Here is a 14,820-nt window from a genome sequence, read left to right as displayed (position 1 = left end):
ACCAATTCTTCTGTTATCATTGAATAGTTTGGCAGATCTTGCATTTGTGGTTCAAACAGATGAAGTTTGTGTATATAATATGTTTTGAACGTTAAAATGTTCATTATGTCTATGAAATGTTTTGTTATTTGGAAATTGTTAAAAAAATATTTATACACCAACAAATGAGCATTTTGACTTGGGAAATAATATTCTGGGCTTGATTCATGTTCAGACGTAATTCTCTTCATGTACCGCATCTTGCATGAAATGGCTTTGTGCATGCCAGGTAACGGACCTTATGCCAATGAATACAAATCATGTACAAGCGCAAATGACACTTATGAATGCCCATGACTTGAAGGGTGGAACTGGGTAAGAATGGGGTGGATGAACGGAGGCAAAGTAAGGCCGTTCCAATGCAGATGTGGCCGACTCAAGTCATGGGTTTCTCTAAAGTATGTTTTTTAAGCCGTTTACTTGCTACAGGGTTGGTGTAAGTGCCAACTGATAGTGATGACTATAAATAAATGATGATGATGATGATGATGACTGTCATGGCATCATCTTTGCATTAAAAACTGCATGTATGTGTGCTACTAGGTAGCAAAGAACATTTGTATGCAAGTAAGACAGAATATAAAAATGCGTAGTATGTACAGAACGCATTAAGAACATTCAGATTTATGTATTTAATGTAAAAAATATTTTTTAAAAAACATTTGTATTAATGGTTATAGTTTTATGAGTTGTTAATTTACTTTCTAGCATTAATTTTTTTAAGCGTTCTGATGGGACTTTATATTGCACATATTCTGTGCGTATTCTGCACTGTGTTCTATCTGTTAATACACGGTAAGTAACATTTAGCAAGATTCAAACTGAAGCGTATCTTGACATCCACTTGGATTTAAATACAGTTGGAACTACACAAGTTCTGTGCTCATTTTGTAAACGCAAGTTGCATGCAGGTTGTTTTGGCTGTTTTCCATGCTTGTATCTCTCTTGTGAGCTAAGCCAAGTGACATATTCCAAAGCATGGAACTCAGAAGCAGAATGAAGCCTGGAGCAGCAGAGATCACAAACACTCCTCCAGTAAGTAACAGTCCCACGTGTTTGTTTTCTTTCAGCACCACCTGGAGTGAGTTCAGAAAACTGCAGCCATGGATTCAGCTGGACCAGACAGCAACAAAGAGATGATGAACTCAAAAATTTCTTTGATACTGACATGTCCTAACCAGCACTTGGTAAAGCACCACTCAACCAGACATAGGATTTTCAGCTGATATCTTCATTGGCACCAGGAGACCAGACTCTTACATCAAGTGCAGAAACCAGTGTTGGAAGTAACAGTAAGAGTACCTATGTCCCTATTTTGGCAGGGTGTCTCATTTTGCGGCCTACAAAAGAGGTGGAGCTTAATAGGAAAGTGGGTAGAGTTTTACCAACTATGCCCATTTGTGGCCGACGTTTTGGCTGGATTTTTTTTCCCACTTTCGGGATTCTGAATGTTGGGAGTTATGATGGAGTATTCTATAGGGAGCAGTGTGTTGTGGGGGTGCTGATTCTGATTTATCAGGGTGTCTTATTGCAGCAGATACTACATAATTCAAAGGATATACAGTCACATTATAATCTCCCTTCTGTGGGTTTTGAGAGTTTTTGGGGTTTTTTTTACAACCTTTCCTTTCAAAAAATTCTCAACCTCTATTTGACTCTCTGTTAGGCTTATACTCCTAGTTCCCTAAAAACAACATCACAGGAAATTCGCAGTGGGAAACTCAGACTGCAAAATGTCATTATTTCAGGCCCTACATCATCACAACGTACCCATTCTAGTACCAATAGCGACCCACCACTCTACCACACTAACAGATTTGCCTACTGCTCCAGAATTTTGGGAGAATTAGTGTGTTATTTTCAAACATTTGAGGATATAATGTTGATATAAATTAGGAGAAAAATGAAACCACTTTAGAAGGTGGCATGTCAGCTTGTTGATGCTACAACACCAGAAGTCTCCTCAAACCCAGCATGGAAGCCAAATGGATGTATAGAGGTTTTGTTTCCTCCCATGTCATTCAATCTGTCAAATAAAGTAAAGTATAATTCACTGTCTTTTTAGTGCTGTGCCGAGAATGAGAGCTTCTGTCGATAAAGAAAAAACGATAAAAAGTCGAGAATATTTTACCATTGGCCTGGGGATAATGACCAGATATTAAACGTAATCTTGATGTACAAAAACACTGATAATACCAGCCAACAAACACCAGTCAAACTGAAAACATTACTGCTAGGGAGTGGCAAGCCCCAGAAATTATCTTCTTTGAAAATCATGGAGCAGTTAGTTTTTTTAAATTCTGCTTTCAACTCCTGATTTTCTTCAATTTGTGGGGTCCCCTCCTCTTATTAACCAGAAGCTGACAGTTTCTTCTTCATCATCATCATCACTTGATATAACTTTGCAAGCATTTTCCAAAAATAGGTTATTTCCTTTTATGAGGGTATGTCACCAGCATCTGCAAACACAGATCAGTTTGCATTGTGTAAAACTAGTACATTATTGACCCTATAATCTACTTTTCTCTGCTTCATTACCACCAACACTAGTGATACCCCTGGACATGCCTGCTCCATGATTGTGTAAAGCTGGGTACACACTACACAGTTTTCATCCAAAAATCGGCTACATCAGACGACATACGACCGCTCGTTCAAAAGTCGGGTCAGTATGTGCAGTGACACGATGGTCAAAAAGTCTGCCCAAATGGACGATTGTCGCCTCATTTGGTTGGTCGTACCGTTTAATATTTTCGGTCTAATCTCGTTTCTGTTGTGTAGTGTGTATAAACTTCCGACCGATCCACAACAGTGAGTACGAAATTACAGTCATTGCTCACGACAACATGGCTGTAAAAAGTCGCTAAAGGGACGTCCGCTCTTCCCTTTATCGTCCTAAACAAGGCTAGTGTGTATGCAGTCCATGGACCGAGCGATCGGAACATCGATCGCATGTAAAAACGCTCGGCATAAAAAGTTGGTTGAAATTTCTGTAGTGTGTACCCATCTTAATACATATAACTGGGATGTCACTCACTCGGTAAGTTGAAATTGTTATGCAGCTAATATAATTGGTAAATGCAGTAATAAACACACAATGCAACTCATAGATGTACAATTAATTTTCTGTATAGGTAGTTGATGCACTTGTTATACCAAGCTTAACATAGGTGTTAGAGAACCTACAGCGTAAAAGCTATAAGTTATATTGCATGATAGGTAACAGTGCAGTCACTATGTCAGTGTTGTACAGTCATGATCAAAAGTTTTCTGAATCACACAAGTATTGATTTTCACAAAGTTTTCTGCTTCATTCTTTTTAGACCTTTTTGTCAGATGTTGCTATGGTATACTGAAGTAAAATTACAAGCATTTCATAAGCGTCAGGCTTTGCAATTCGCCGTCATGCTGTCAATCAACTTCTGGGCCACATACTGACTGATGGTCGCCCATTCTTGCCTAATCAATGCTTGGAGTTTGTCAGAATTTGTTTGTTTTTGTTTGTCCACCTGCCTCTTGAGGATTGAGCACAAGTTCTCAATGGGATGTTTGCTCTGCACCCTTAGGGCTAGATTTACTATGCTGCAGGTTTGAAAAAGTGGGGATGTTGCCTTTAGCAACCAATCAGATTGTAGCTGTCATTTTGTAGAAGGTACTAAATAAATGAAAGCTAGAATCTGATTGGTTGCTATAGGCAACATCCCCAGTTTTTCAAACCCGCAGCTTAGTAAATCTAGCCCTAAGTGACCTGTGTCCCACACCTTATATATAGAGATATTGCTGAAAACCTGCATGTGCAGGGACCCTCTGCTCATTTATATCTGTGCCAGAGAGATAACCAGGCCAGAGGCAATACATTACCCACCTATACACCCCCAGGGCACACACAGTCACAGGGGTTGTTACACTTATATAGTAAAGCGGGAGTAGAAGTAATTGTTGAGCCAAGTTAGGAAACCTTCAAGGTTGTTTTTAACTAAAATAAACTGTATTTCTAGAACCGTGCAGTATTATTTCAGCAAGAGTGCAAAAGCCCATGACCTCTGGATGTTATCATAGTGTGTGTAATATACTATTACTAGGACGTTTACCTCACGCCACAGACAGCTCCTTGTATTAAATATCTACCCAGCAGTTGTGTATAAGACATAGCATGGAGAATAACTAAAGGCGACAACTATGTCATATGCGGAACGGACCCGGAACAATATTTATACCAGGACACTTTATTCCGGGGCTGTGTAACATTACGGATGTCTTGTGATGTTGCACCGGAAGCCGCCGGTAAATCTATTCCGCTATAGGTGCTACAATATCACATTGCTTTCATTCAAGAGCTTCTTCGTCTCCCTGGACTGATGGAGGCTGATTTACTGGACACGTTGGAGGCTTTGGGGTGAGTTCAGATCCTCCGTCCTGTGCTACGTATAGAGAGAGGAGACCGTCATCACCACAGTGATACTGGTACTGCTGGGACTTGTGGTCCTTCTATACATAATGGCAAAGTGTGTGTGTGTGTGTGTGTGTGTGTGTGTATATATATATATATATATATATATATATATATATATCTATCTATCCTCTATATACACGTAAAAAAAAAAATCTTTTCACATTTCAGCACCTATTAAGACAATGCTAGCTCAGATTTATATTGATATATCTCCATGTATGTTAATATACCAATACTTTAATGTTCATGAAGGATTTTTGGTAATCAAAGTAAGAAATCTTGCATATTTAAATGTTTCTTAAACACACAGTCCAAGATAAGCCACCAGTGAGATAGTTGTAAATGGAATGAATTTGAATGGAACAATATATATATACTCTTTAGAAAAGGATTGTTGTGCACCCCATCAGGATCAGCATGTAGGGAGCGCAGTGAATTCCTCAAGATAGTAACAATTGGACATTATGCTGTTCATAATATGTGTGTAAATACTTAGACATAATTTATTAGATCATTATTTCTTAAGGCATTGTACTACTCATGTTGAATGAATGCACACTTGTTATACATTTAGTTTGTATTTGTTATAAAGATATTTTTATATTGACAGACTGCTCATATAGTGAGACCTCTCTGGCATCAAGAACATAGAGCAGTTAAACTTGCTTGACAAAGTTACTTTGTGCAATAATATGTATCTTCACCCAGGTACCAGGGTCCCTTACTGGAAGAAGCCAGTCTAAATCCAGCTTTAGAAGGTGGTTTGTCATCTCCTGAGTACTCTCAGCTCTTGTGCTGGCTCAGTTCTCAGATTAAACTATTGGATAACTTAGAAGAAAGTGTTAGCTCTGAAGGTAAGTGACGCTTCACCCAAGTTAATGGTCTTATTGTCAGTGTAAACTTGTAATTGAACAGATAACTTTTCTTAAAAGGTCAGCAAAACCATTTTATAGACATCTGCAAAAGTTGATGTATGTTAGTATAATGTAAAGGGCACCCTACCCCAAAAACTCCACGGATGTATCTGGATCAAGAATATGATTTCAAAAGTATTCTCCTGCTTGACGGGCGGCTAGTGGAACTATTGGTCCGTTTGTTTAGCAATTAGGTGACCTCTATTAATAAATAGCTAGTGCGCAACCTCCAGTACATTACTGATAACCAAGCACAGTAAGGCTTCTGTATTGTCAATCTACACCAGCCCTTTACCTTATTGCCTCATTTACCAGTCCTGATTCAGGGAGAGTACACACCAAACATGTCTGTGTTCATTTATGTAGTGCTGTCGTAATGGAACAATGGAAATGTATAAAATGAGTGTTGACCACACAACCAGCTGTTAAATCTAAAGATGTTTTGTAGCACCGGTAACACAAATATTGTTGGCTATTTAAAATGTTGAAGGACTTTGTATATGCTCCACATGTCACCTGTGCTATTGTTGATTCATATGACTACAATAGAGAATATTTTTAATACCTGTCTTGACTGTAATAGGTGGAGATGTAGATAGCCTGCAGTTGGAAGTAAGTGGTTTCTTGAAGGAAATAATTTGCCCTTATCCTACTCTGGTATGTGGAGACATCAAGGGCAGACTGCAAAACAAGGAGGACTGTCTAAAACTGCTTTGTAAGTACATGATTCAAATGAAGTGAATACAAATCATGTATGTTTATTTGTTTTTAAATATGACACATACTTATTAAATAACCAATATAAGTTACTTGACATTGGGTAATAAAAAGTTTGACAACTGTAATTCAATAACAGATGCTTTATTAATTGTGTCCTTGCTTGCTGTCCAGTTATTTTTTTGAAATCCTCCATGTGTGGTATGTGCCTGCTTGCTGTCTGCCTTAGCTACTGAATGACCGTGGTCCAGTATGGATTATATTTGGGCAATTTATGACCTATTGGTCTATTATTGTATTCTATATATGTTAGTCGGTCTTCTGCAGGCTGTAATGCTGCTGTATAATTTGTTTCAGTGTTTTTAGGCTCTGAGCTTCAGGCCTTGCAAATTCTACATAGTAAGAAGCAGAGGCATTCGAGTCCTGGTGATGCTGTGTATATGGAAGTAAAAACCATCTGTGAAGCACTTCGACTCCCCGAAGAATCCTTTTCCAATGTTGCATCCATGTTAAAAAGTGTGGAGGAAAAGGTGGGAAGCTTTTATTTACTATATCACTGCTTGGCTAAGCTAGCTAGAACACTTGGATATAAATCTGAGCAAACCTGATGTTTCAGATTTAGCAAGGGGGAGAAAATTAGATTTTTAGATTTGAAGAACAAATAAAGCAGTTGCTGAAATCCATACATGTGAGCATCTGTGTAATAGTCAACTAATTCAAGTATCTGAAAAAGTGTCTCGCTAAATCTTCCCATTACACAATCTTCCCCCATCACTATATTAAAAAACAAAACAAAAATAGAAATATGTAACAAGCTGCATATATGAGCTTTCTTTCAGAGAGGTGTGCTACATGTGCCACTCCATGCAAATAAATTGTATAGTTAATGCAATGGGCAGTTGCAAGATTCAATGTATTGTACTGAAGGGAATCCTCCGTTCATGGGGAAAATACATTCCTGTGCATGTGTAGTTGAAAAAGTGGGGTGCCGATACCCTAGAGTAGCGTGCTTTAAAGAAATGGCTATGAAGGTGATGATGCTTTTCTCTCATGTATCACTCTTTAAGGAAGAGTAAGGTGTTGGGCAGTATGGCATTCCTGAGTTTATAGGATTAGCTTTCAGTCTAATGGGTAACATTAGGCTTTGTACAGATATTGGGATTTGCACAGGGACATTGCCGGTGATATCCCAGCAGAAATGACTGACGTGCTGTGATTTTTTATTTGAGCTTTTTGTCCATCAGTAGCCATTTACCCACTTTTTGTGATGGTGTGAAAATAAATACTGTTTTTCAATTTGTTTTTAACATTGGTGCATTCGATAGTAAAGGTAGGTCTAATGGTGAGAGAGATAGATAGATAGATAGATAGATATATATATATATATATATATATATATATATATATATATATTATATGCAATATATCTTTGTGACTTATTTTGTATAAAATTCATTATAACGTAGGCATGTTACTGTGCACAGGTTTGGGTGGCTGTCTGTTTAAGCTGTAGAGATAAAAATCATGCATATTCCCTAAATATGGAGACAACTTTATTTGTCCTCTTGTAAATTGTATATTGTGGGATGACCCCAGGCTGCCACTTTTCCTGCAGGTGACTGCGCTCTTACCCAAGGTGAAGACTAGTAACATTGACTCAACACTGCTCAATGTGGAACTGAATTCACAACAGCTGGTGAGAAGACTGCACAATATAGAGATAAATGTTGTTTGTTATATATTCTATATTTCACAGTCCATATGACCAAATAAACATACAAGGCAGAAATACCCTATATATAAATAAGAGTTACAAACATTGTCTATGGATAATACGGCAGAGCAAAAGAAGGTGCTGTTTAAATTCAAAGGATTTTTTTATTTTTTTTGTTATTTGTAGCAAGAGTCAAACTGTCTTTTAACATGGGTCGATTATGCTGCATAGCTCATCCTTTGCAATTTCCCCAGTTGTAATGTTAACGATTCAAAAGTTATACTTGCAATATGATGATCAACAGCATGGTTTGCTGTTGAATCATTATAAATATGAGGTCACGGTGGGAAGCAGAGTTTACACTTTTTGACAGATAATAGCGAAAAGTATAAAATCAATTTTCATTTTAAATGCATGAATTGTCAGTGTCTGGATGGAGGTAACTGTCAGTCACACATGGCTGAATAGCACAGAGCTGTGATTGTCGGGTTCTTCTGCTCTGACTACAAATGCTGTGCTATATGAAAAAGGATTAAAAAACTGTCAGTATGCCCCAACCACAAATCACAGACTGGTTCAACTAGGAGAGGAGCTCAAAAAAACAATCCCTACCCCTGGGGAGTTGGTCTATTCTATTAAAATTATTTTTTTTAGGTGTGGTTGCGTTTACCTGTAACTTAGACAGGAGCTGTATGAACCCCTTGTCCATTGTGCATTTACCACAAGGGATGTAGAGAGGCCACTCCATGGGATTCATCCATTTATTCTTATTATGACAGGGCTAGTGCTAACAAATATTAATTAAAGAATGGGCAGCTTCACACCCCCTTTCAAGTTATATAATCTATTGAAATGGGTGGGGTACCTTTTTACGATGACCGGCTCGGGGATACCAGATATACCGACAGGAAACAGTGACCGGAAAACCCTGCCGACGAATGAAGAAGCCGGCAGGTAACGTTGCTTTCAAGCTGCACATTAGGTTTGCTGTTCTTAACCTGCTATTTTAAGGAGATGCCACCTGTACAATGTATTTGGCTTTCTAAATAACATTGTACAGGTGGCACCTCCTTAAAATAGCAGGTTAAGTGCAGCTTGAAAGTGACGTCATCGTTACCTGCCAGCTTCTTCATTCGTCGGCAGGGTTTCCGGTCACAGTTTCCAGCTGTCAGTATTACCAGTTTGCCGGGGAATACAGGAATACACCTTCGGGGTATCTAGTATCGGCGATCCGGTCATTGTTCTAATGCTTTCCACCAATTGAAATATCTATACAGTGCTCACTGATACCGGTTGGACAATTGGTGGTTGCAGGGAATTTCATTATTACAAATGAAGAAATCTCATTGCATGGTGCCACATGTATTTCTCAAAGTGTCAGATTAATGAAATCATTCTGTGCTAGAAGAAAACTTGACACCTGTTACATGTGTAACAGCAAAACTGTAAGCTGTAGTTAGCAATTATTTTAAATGAGTTACCCCACTCCACACACTGTAGCGGACTAGTCTGGGTCCTCTGTGCTGGAGGACTCCTGATGAAAGTTTTCCAGGTGTCCTGCCAGCCCTCTGCTGCATCATGCCACTGATGTACTACATTTGATAGTTACTGTACTGGGTATTTGAAATATTACTACTAATTGGTGGACTGAAGCTGTGGAATGACACTGGGCCCAACATCAAGCTCCCCTGCTGCAAGCTGTGCATTGGGTCCTTCTTTGTGGATAACATGTACTATCTGGAGTGTACTTTGCGTTGAGGTACATTGGTATATTTTAATAGTATGAAGTGGAATTGGGGGGGGGGTAATTCCTGATTGGTTTAACAACAACTGCATATTGTCGCATTAGCCTAATTTGTACAATGGAAGGTTAATGTTCATTCTCTAGTAGCTCATTCAGCCCCTTTATAAATGTCCCACATCTCGTAGGAACGTCTGGAGAAAATAAATGAAGCTCTTCGTACAGAGTATGGTTGTCGGCGCAGAATGTTAATAAAACGGCTGGATGTAACGGTGCAGTCGTTTGGTTGGTCAGAAAGAGCCAAGGTGAGTAAAGTATAACCACTTCTTGACCAGAGGTTTTTAACAACTTTGTGACCAAACAACATAGATTTTTCCCCCACAAATAAAAGCACCTAATAAATTTATTGTTGTTTTTTCTGTAAATGGAGATATTCATTTCAGTATTCTACTGCAAACACAATGTGCACAACATCAAGAAAAACAGGCAAAACTTGCATAAAAAGGCATTTGTCCATGATGGCCATAGTTACCTTTGCTAGGGCCTAGGAGAAAAATATATATATTTAAGTTTGGGGTTTTTTTTGTTTCGTTTTTTTTTTCAAATTGAACACTATATACAGAAGTCTGGTAGCTAGGATTGGTAAGGGATTGTTACTACCTCACTGAAGCCACAAAGGCTGCCATTGACAGGACCTCAATGTGGCGGCCATGTACTTCAGTGCGCTCCCCATATCCAGAATCTGTGTGTGTGTGTATATTTATAGATATAATATTAGTGTCCAGGGTTATTCCTGTTTATGCATTTTTATCATATTTTACATTGCAATGACCATTTGGTAACTTTGATAATGTAGAAATTCCTGCTTATATCATCTGTAAATGTGTTCATCTAAAATACATTCTGTCTTAGACAAAAACAGATGAAATTGCACGGGCTTATCAGCCAATCCGATATTCCCTGTCCCCGAAATCGGGAATCACTGTTTCACATGTCTTGGCTGCCAGAGAGGATCTCTCCAGAATCGTGCGCACTAGCAGTGGGTCGGTGCGTGAGAAGATGGTCTGTCCTGTCAATAAGGTATATTATTCATGCAATCTAATTTTTGGACAATATATTTTGCTGTGTGACTTTGTTGGTTTAGTAGTGTTGGATTTACTATGAGATACTCATTCTATAACTACAGCAATTGCTCTTAACTTAGAGATTTGTGAATGATTAAGGCAGAGAAAACCTTTCTCGCTACGAGAACACAAGGATTCTGTAACGTGTGCAAATGTTTGTCCCTGTCGTTTGTTTACTTCTAAACTGCAACTGAGCATTAAATGGGCTGTCCGCTAATGTGTCTGTATGACCACTTCCCCCATATCAGACCCTCATGATGGAGCATGGCTCTTACTTGTTGTGACCGGGAACCTCTGCTATACGGCTGTCCTATCGCTGTAGTAGAGCTTTGTAGATAAAGCTATCATTCGGTTCTCTGTATTGGTTTACTGCCTTCTATGACCCGCAGACATTGTTATAGAGCTGATTCAGAAGTGTAAATGTATGGGTTTTGCTGAATTAAACAAATGGCTATGGTCCTGGGCAATCGGGGGGCTATATTGAAACGCTTAAACCCTTTGCAAATAATCAGCATTTTTTTTTTTGTCAACCTAATGAGTGAGATAAGATAGTGACTAGAGGTCCAGTACAGGGAGGCAGTCTCTGTACCACCGTGCACAGGAGAGCTTCCTCACGTAGGTAAACTCTCTCCCAGTCTGGTGCTCGGAAGTAGTTTTAAAGCTGCGGTAAGGCTCCAGGTCTAGGAAATGTGTTTGTGTGTGGTGGAAAAATACAAGTAATGAGAGAGGATAGGGCCACGGGGGTTTCACTGTGCCTTTCCCTAGGTAGAGGGCTGTCGATTTGTCAAAGTTTGCTTCAAATCCATGCACTGATCCAAACATCTGTCTTCCTCATCTGCGTTATCAAAGAGGAGTCTGGATTCGATATGTATAGCAGAATGTAATCAGAAATGCTGAGATCTTAGTGCATTCTGTACCAGTCTGAATACCCTGCAGCTGGGGCCACTGCTGTATGACTCAACAAAGGGGACATTGAACATCCTTGCCGAGTCTCTCTTGTTATCAACACATTTTAAACTCTGCGTGGGTTAACAAAGCTGAGGAGAGTTGGTTGGTACAACTTTCAGAAGACCTGAAAGCTAGTAGACTGGGATCTGCATTGTTGCCTTTGGTGGAACAGATTCAAAGAGCTACAGAGCATTTGGGGGTTGCGACTCTAGATGCTGGACTGATAGGATATCTGCTTCAGCAATCTTGGCCCCTCAACTGGTTTAAAGCCTGGAAAGCTAATGTGGAGTCTAAACGGACTCTAGAGTTGGTTCACTCCCTTACTCTGGGTGTGTGTTATTTGGGCCTGAGCTAGATAATTTTATCAGCCAGCCCTCGGGGGGAAGGGGTGCTTTGCGGTTAATGCTCCAAGAAGAAAAGCTTCCAGGTTTTGCTCCTTCTGGTTTTCAGGGAAGGTTTTTGCAAAGAAAATCTAAAAGTCAATATCCCAGAGGGATAGCCTTTGCCCCTAGGGAAAGTTTGCAGAGGGAGGACAGGCTTGATCTATCAATTTCTCTGACAAGCCATCAGCATGATGGGCATAAGGCTAGCTTGGAAATATTTGGGGTCACTATTCGGAGTCTCTCAATCCATTGGCGTGCACCAGATGCCTTCAGTTTGTGTCCCTCCTACTCTATCCTGTGGGGCTTAGTTAAAAGTAACTGATGGCTGCTCTGGCTGATGTACTGTATGGTGGGGGAAAGGGAGGAGCTATGGTTTTGGGTTTTTTTTTTTTATAAAAAAAAAACAAAAAAACAACACACTACATGTACCGTTGTGAGTTAGCTTTGGAAGCTGCTAGGTGTGTTAGTAACAAGATTATTCCATAGACTAGGGATCTGAATTAACGGCGAACATCTGCTGATTAATTTTTATTTTTTCTGATGCATAAAACACTGCTTCCAAATGCAGTTGTGACACCAGCTTTAGTTGCGTTCAGTCCTGTAGTGTGAATGGCTGATTGGGAACTGGGACTGTCCATCAACCAATCACTCTACAGGAATTGTACAGTGACCAAGGACTAACTCGTAAACAACAGAGTATTACATTTTCACATTTTAATTGAGCGTGTTATTCATTACATGTTCTATTACGTGACTGTTTTTGGTCTATTTACACATCTCAGTATAACGTGTCGCTTTATGCAGGTTCTGATGGGCAGGGTGCCAGATCGGGGAGGAAGACCTTCCGAGATTGGTCCACCACCTCCGGAGATGCCACCTTGGCAGAAGCGACAGGCTGATGGAGGAAGGGGAGGCTGGAGAGGGGGTGGACGACGAGGAGGAGGAGGTGGATATGGAAGAGGAGGATACCAAGGCAGAGGAGGATATGGTGACAGTTATGGAGGAAGAGGGAATTATAGGAGATTCTAAATGGACAATTTGTTGGAAGTTTGAAAGAGTATTTGTGACTACATTTTCATTTACCAGAAATTATCTATTATGTGCCTGGCGAGGTGTTTCTAGATAAACTCACGGAGCAGCTAATATGCTTTAACCAACCAGAATCAAGATTAGATGTTAGCACCTAAATTAATTTATGCCATAAGTACCAGGTGATGGACATTGCAGAGAATATGGAACATTTGTGTCCTGGTGATCTGATCTCTTGTTGAGCTCAGTATATTTAACCTGGCCATACATTAAATACCAATCGTGCTCCTGATTGTCCTTAGTCAATCTCTACAGAAGTTTGCAATATTTACATCCTATTCCAGAGTCAATAATTATTTTTTTACAGCACTGCCTTTAAGGAAGGTTTTATGATGTAAATAATAACAAATAGTGCTTGTGTTTACTAGTGGAGTATGCATAGTTTTCATTTATATTCCATGTCTATTAGGTGTCTTTAAACATATATAATTAAGGAAATGTCACCAGTACTATGGTTTAATAGAAACCCTTCTGTGTTTTATAGGTTGGTGGAGATGTATATTAGAGACAGTGCATTTCTGTGATGTTTCTATGTGTTTGAGAGCAAGTAACTGTTATGATGCACGTTCGGTATGGGTTACTGTACACATGCGCTTTTTAGTAAATAACTTTAATTATTGTTGTACTGGTCTAATATATATTGAATTTCCTGGAGGTTAGTATTTTTCTTAAACCAAACCTGTTTGTTTACTGCCAGTTTCCTTCCAAAGCTATAGGCTACAAGTATCTATTTTGTCAGAAGGTGTAACCTGTTAGATGTGGCAGAACTGCTACAGGGGGAGGGGGGGCTGACAATCCTTCGTCATCTTCCCTAGCTGTGCTCACAGCAGAGCCGTGGGAGCCCTCTTCTGAGCATGTGTAGGTTCAGTGAGGTAGGTTCCATGGACCTGTACTCGGCCCTCAGAAAATCGTTGACTTGCATTTCCTTACCTCTGGAGGGACAGGCATGAGTAGAGTAGGACAATTACCGTGATTGTCCACATAATCAGTTTGGTGTAGCTGCAGATGTATACATTGCTATCTGTGAGTGCAGATGTATACATTGCTATATGTGAGTGCTAATAAACACAATGATGATGGCTATTAGTAGCCCTATCGAGCGGCTTCTGACCATCATCATCATCATCAACAAATTAGTAGGTCCCTGTCTCCTGTGCTCATTCCCCCTCTAACTAAAATCTGTAATCTCTCTTTCTACTGGTATTTTTCCATCACTATTCAAGCATGCAGTGATTACTTCTATTTTAAAAACAAAATTCTGACCCAAACTCTCAAATTACCGCCCCAGCTCCCATGCTCCTCCAAGCTTCTCGAGAGAATTGCCTACACTCGCATCACACACTTTCTTACAGCAAACCACCTACTGGATCCTCTTCAGTCAGGCTTTCGTTCTCAACACTCCACAGAGACTGCGCTGACCAAGGTTGTCAATGATTTGATCACAGCAAAAAGTAATACCGTATTTCCCCAAGTATAAGACGCACCTTAATTTTGGGGCCCAAAATGAAAAAAAAAGATGTATTACATAAAGTTATTGAACTCAAGTTTTATTTATCATAAATGCAATGTGCAGCAGGAGGAATCAAAAGGCTCTTTCTAATTTTTGTCACAGAGCACACTATGGAGGAGCCTGCAATTTGTCACAGAGCACACTGTAGCTTGTAATTTGTGATTCACTAGAGCAGCTTACACATTCAC

The 14,820-nt window shown here is 39.6% G+C and overlaps 1 protein-coding gene across 1 annotated transcript; it reads left to right on the top strand.

Annotated features, from left to right (window-relative positions):
* The first annotated feature begins 4,219 nt into the window (after positions 1–4,219).
* On the top strand, positions 4,220–13,744 carry FAM98B (family with sequence similarity 98 member B). Its single transcript, XM_075193221.1, has 8 exons — positions 4,220–4,435; positions 5,201–5,346; positions 5,990–6,121; positions 6,481–6,653; positions 7,739–7,819; positions 9,767–9,883; positions 10,491–10,658; positions 12,838–13,744. The coding sequence occupies exons 1-8, from the start codon at positions 4,398–4,400 to the stop codon at positions 13,060–13,062; spliced, it is 1,080 nt and encodes a 359-aa protein (XP_075049322.1). The 5' UTR covers positions 4,220–4,397; the 3' UTR covers positions 13,063–13,744.
* Positions 13,745–14,820: the final 1,076 nt, after the last annotated feature.

The sequence above is a fragment of the Mixophyes fleayi genome, chromosome 12 (assembly GCF_038048845.1).
Source record: "Mixophyes fleayi isolate aMixFle1 chromosome 12, aMixFle1.hap1, whole genome shotgun sequence".
Classification (NCBI taxonomy): Eukaryota; Metazoa; Chordata; class Amphibia; order Anura; family Limnodynastidae; genus Mixophyes; species Mixophyes fleayi.
This window is presented reverse-complemented; position numbering and strand designations above follow the sequence as displayed.

Coding starts and splice junctions, on each gene's coding strand:
- FAM98B (XM_075193221.1), top strand. CDS start 4,398: ATGGAGGCTGATTTACTGGACACGTTGGAGGCTTTGGG. Junction 5,347..5,989: donor AGAAAGTGTTAGCTCTGAAG/GTAAGTGACGCT, acceptor TGACTGTAATAG/GTGGAGATGTAGATAGCCTG. Junction 9,884..10,490: donor GTTGGTCAGAAAGAGCCAAG/GTGAGTAAAGTA, acceptor ATTCTGTCTTAG/ACAAAAACAGATGAAATTGC.